General features: G+C 33.7%; 1 protein-coding gene across 1 annotated transcript; it reads left to right on the top strand.

The window, feature by feature from the left end:
- Positions 1 to 2,234: 2,234 nt before the first annotated feature.
- On the top strand, positions 2,235 to 3,013 carry LOC107941622 (pollen allergen Sal k 5.0101). The gene is made up of 2 exons (XM_016875191.2): positions 2,235 to 2,447; positions 2,572 to 3,013. Exons 1-2 carry the CDS (start codon positions 2,282 to 2,284, stop codon positions 2,937 to 2,939), a joined length of 534 nt encoding a protein of 177 aa, XP_016730680.1. The 5' UTR covers positions 2,235 to 2,281; the 3' UTR covers positions 2,940 to 3,013.
- The last annotated feature ends 1,086 nt before the right edge of the window (positions 3,014 to 4,099 follow it).

Raw genomic sequence — 4,099 nt, 5'->3', positions numbered from 1 at the left:
TTTTTGCAGTCCAGAGTGTCAATCCGTGCACCAGACACGACCTACCACATGGTCGTGTGGTAGCCCGTGTGGAATGGGTCAACCCGTGTGGCTCCTATAGTTTGCTCCAATTTTCCAGTTTTCTCTGCTTTTGCTCCTAAACACTCTATTAAACATAAAAAAAATGAATTAAAAGGATTAGGAGTATAAAATTCACAATTAATAACGAATAATCACCCAAAAACGCATTAAGAATAATGTTAAAATATGTTACTTTTAGCACTTATCATTGTCCCCACTTGCAAGTTGTTGAAATCATATATTTTGATATATAATGTGGAACAAAATTTTTATCTAATTTTTTATAGTATAATTAACATACACAATATATGTTATAGGAAAAACAAAAAAATAGTTTTATGTAGCACGTCTAATTTTAGGTCGACCTTCCCAAGGTTAACATTTTGGTTCCGTCACTGTTTTTGAATAAATTAAAAAAAATATATATTGTGTATATATAATACTTGTGAAAAATCCGTTGAAATAATATAGAAAATCAAGTAGCAGCACAAAGGAAGAGGGCAATAACTTTTTTTTTATGTTTATTAATAGATTAATACCCCAAACCAATATAAAATAAGGAGAATTTTATCTTAATATATATTTTTTCTAACTTTTCAACCTAATTGGGAAAGTAATTTTCCCACCTTTTATCATTGGAATCTTATTGCCGTGTTCATGAAAAAATAACTCTGAAGGGAAAGTTAGATTTCAAGAAAAATAAATAAATTTGACATACTTAACATTGAAATCACTTTCCAACTTATTAAATTCTCAAGAAAGTGACTAATTTTCATCATACCAAACGCTATCTAATATTCAGAAGAATCACATTCCTATAGTTTAAGTAAACTTCCTAAAGAAAGTTACATTTCAAGGAAAGTTGATATATTTTGATATATCGAGAAGATTTATTTTCCCACCAATTAAATTGATTTGAATATGTTAGAAGTCCCTGTATTATAGTGAAATTTAAAATTTAATTTTTATATTTTGAGTGATTGTATTTTAGAGATGAGTTTAGTGTTATTTGGTCAAGTGGAAAAATAATTCAATAATTCATTAATAAAAACAACTTAAAATTTAACTCTTAATTGAATATAGGTCTCCGACCGGACTTAATTGAATAAAAGCTCCTGATGGCTTAGGTTCCCTTCTTGCAATAATTCGGGCCATCAGCTCCTTCAAGGAAGCATTGTTATCTTAGGCACACCGAGGGTGTCAGCGGGTAGATTATCCGGCTGGCGCCGATCATTATATCTATGAAAGGTGAACCGAGTAGAGTCCTCTGGGTGGAGCGAATCGTTTCTTCTGGGGCTGAGCGGAGCTCTTCAACCAATTGCTCGTTTTGAGCATTTTTCTAGTCAAGCAGGCGTTGGCACTCTTGTTGTTCCTGGAAACGGTGCTGTTGCTCAGAGAGTTGCTCCTCCATGCGCCTCATTTTCTCTTCCATCTCAGTGACTTTGATGCTAAGAGCCAGAGGGCTGCTGATGAGAAGCTTGGTCCAAAGGAGTAGCTATAGTAGTGGCTTTGAGAGGGTGTAGCCAGCAAGTAAGAGAAGAAGGCATGCTGCAGGTACCATGCAAGGAACTCCCTAAGGTCAGAGGGAGATGCACCAGAGGCTGGCTGGAACTGGGAGGAGACAGGCTGAGCAGAATCGTGGGCTGATGGCAGTGGGAAGTGATGCAAGTAGCTGAGAAAGTGATGGAAGAGGCTGAGAGAGTGATGGGATAGACTGGAAGAATAGTGTAGGAGTGATGGGATAAGTAACATATTAAGTAATATACATACAATTTTTTTTTATTTTTATATAAATTTAATACTTACGTTATATTATATTTTATATATAATTATGTTCACGTTCCATGCGTTTAAAACTGGTATAAAAAATGCATAAAAACTGGGGACTTTTTTAAGTTTCTACACGTATAAAAAATGTAAATTCTCTTCGGATAGGAATGGCTTTAATCTATGGAAAGGATTAAGTTTAGTATGAAATATTGTTATTATTTTTAGTGGTTTCTCCTTATTTTTAGATAATTAGTTGTGGTGTATTACTTGAAATAGTTAAAAAAAGAGAATGATGAGGACGAGTCTCCCTCTCCCTCAACCAATCAAACCCTTAAAAATAGATTACTTGAATCCCAAAATAACTCAACCCCCTCTCTATAAATCTACCAATTGTTACCAGCTTTTATACTCAGGAAAGAGCAGTAAACAAATAAAAGTGAGAACGAAAGAAATGGCAAATATTCCCATAATCGCTCTTTTCTGCTTCACCATTTTTGTTTCGTCCTCACTCAATTTCGTCTATGGGGCTGAAAATATGAGCTACGTCGTCGTAGGCCATGTTTACTGTGACACTTGCCGTGTTGAGTTTGAGACCAAACTCAGCGAACCCATCGCTGGTATATAATCAAATTACTACTCATTCACTCGTTCTTTTTTCTGTATTTTAAATATACGAACACAAAATGAAAATAATTTATACGTTCAAGTTGGGTTGACAAATTAATGTTTTTGATATTTCAGGAGCAGTAGTGAAACTGGAATGCAGGAATCGTACAGACAATCACCTTACCTTCCAGAGCCAAGAAATAGTGACTGACGAACGTGGAGACTATCACATTGTAGTGGAAGGCGATTATGAGGAATCAGACTGCGACGTCGCCTTGGTGAGGAGTCCCAACCCGGATTGCAATGATCCCTCCGAAATGTGGAGGATATCCAGGGTGGTTCTCACCACACTTGACGGCGTCAGCGGTGAACTTCGGTTTGCCAACAATCTTGGGTTTAAGAAGAAGGTTGCTCTTCCTCAGTGTACTCAAGTTCTTCAAGAGATAGGCTATTATGAGCTTAGCCAAGAAGCTGGAGACATTGCCCCTTGGTCAGAACTATAATATGTATTTTCACTTCAACTTTTTCTAAAAGCTCGGCATTAGCCTATAATAAAAATTGAATCATTATTATTCTACTATATGTTTATCATTTTAATTTCCTTGCCATTGAGTCAAAGTGTTAAATAAAACAACGTAAAACATAAACAACAATAACAATAACGTTAAATCCAGCTTTTGGCGCACTGGCCATCGACTCATAGGAATTTAAAGAGAACTTTAAGCAGAAAAAAACAAACAAGAAAGCAGCAGTCGAGGAAATCATGGCTTTACCCCTGGTTGGCTTTTGTCTCTTGCATGATTTCATGCGTTGTAGCAATAGTTTCTCATTCCTATTACAAAGGTGATCAATACTACTCCCCAGCTGATGCACTGGATCAAAGACGTCCTCTAATAAGATGAAGTATAGGTAAAGTCTTATCAGTTGTTCCAAAGAATGTGCTGCATCAACCTTCAGTGTTTGAGATGTTAAAGTCCCATGCATCAAGCTTCAGTGTTTGTTGTGATTTGGTCAGCTTCATCGGCTGAGGCTTCTTTTGAATGGGGTTTTGCGTTGGGAATGAAAGGCAAAAACATCTGCCACTGAAACACAACTTTATTTCGGAGGTGTTTGGAATACCTCCGGGGGAGTGTTCTAAAGGCATTGCCCAATTATTTTTTTTAACTGGAGTGAAATAATTACTACTACAACCTTTTATTTATTTATTTATCATTTATTTGTTATTATTGTTAAATTGATTTTTTTAGTTTAAATATAATCTTAATATGTATTATCATTTAATATATATCTAATATAATTTTTAATAAATTGTTTCTAATATTTAATCTTAATTATAACATAATTTTAATGTATATTATTATTTAAAATGAATGAAATTTTAATAAATTTTAAAAATAGAATTGACCCAATATAATTTTAATTATAATTTTTATTTAATTTAAAAATAAATTTTAATGACTTATTATATATCACTTTATTTAATTTAAGATATCACTTCACTATATTAAATGCAATGACTTTGCAAGTCACAAAGTCATTTTTCATTATATATCACTTCACTTCAGCTTCGTTTATTTGTTGAAATATGTTTTAGTTACAATATCTTTAACAATATCGATAATACTTTAGTTACAAAAACTATCATATAATAAAAATATATTGG

This window comes from Gossypium hirsutum, chromosome D05 (genome assembly GCF_007990345.1).
Source record: "Gossypium hirsutum isolate 1008001.06 chromosome D05, Gossypium_hirsutum_v2.1, whole genome shotgun sequence".
Taxonomy (NCBI): Eukaryota; Viridiplantae; Streptophyta; class Magnoliopsida; order Malvales; family Malvaceae; genus Gossypium; species Gossypium hirsutum.
Note: the sequence above shows the minus strand (reverse complement) of the source record. Positions and strands in the feature narration are given on the sequence as shown.

What these genes read in the sequence shown, in the direction of transcription:
- LOC107941622 (XM_016875191.2), top strand. Translation starts at nt 2,282, where the DNA reads ATGGCAAATATTCCCATAATCGCTCTTTTCTGCTTCACCATTTTTGTT. An exon ending in ACTCAGCGAACCCATCGCTG is followed by an intron (nt 2,448 to 2,571) that starts GTATATAATCAA and finishes TTGATATTTCAG; the next exon opens with GAGCAGTAGTGAAACTGGAA.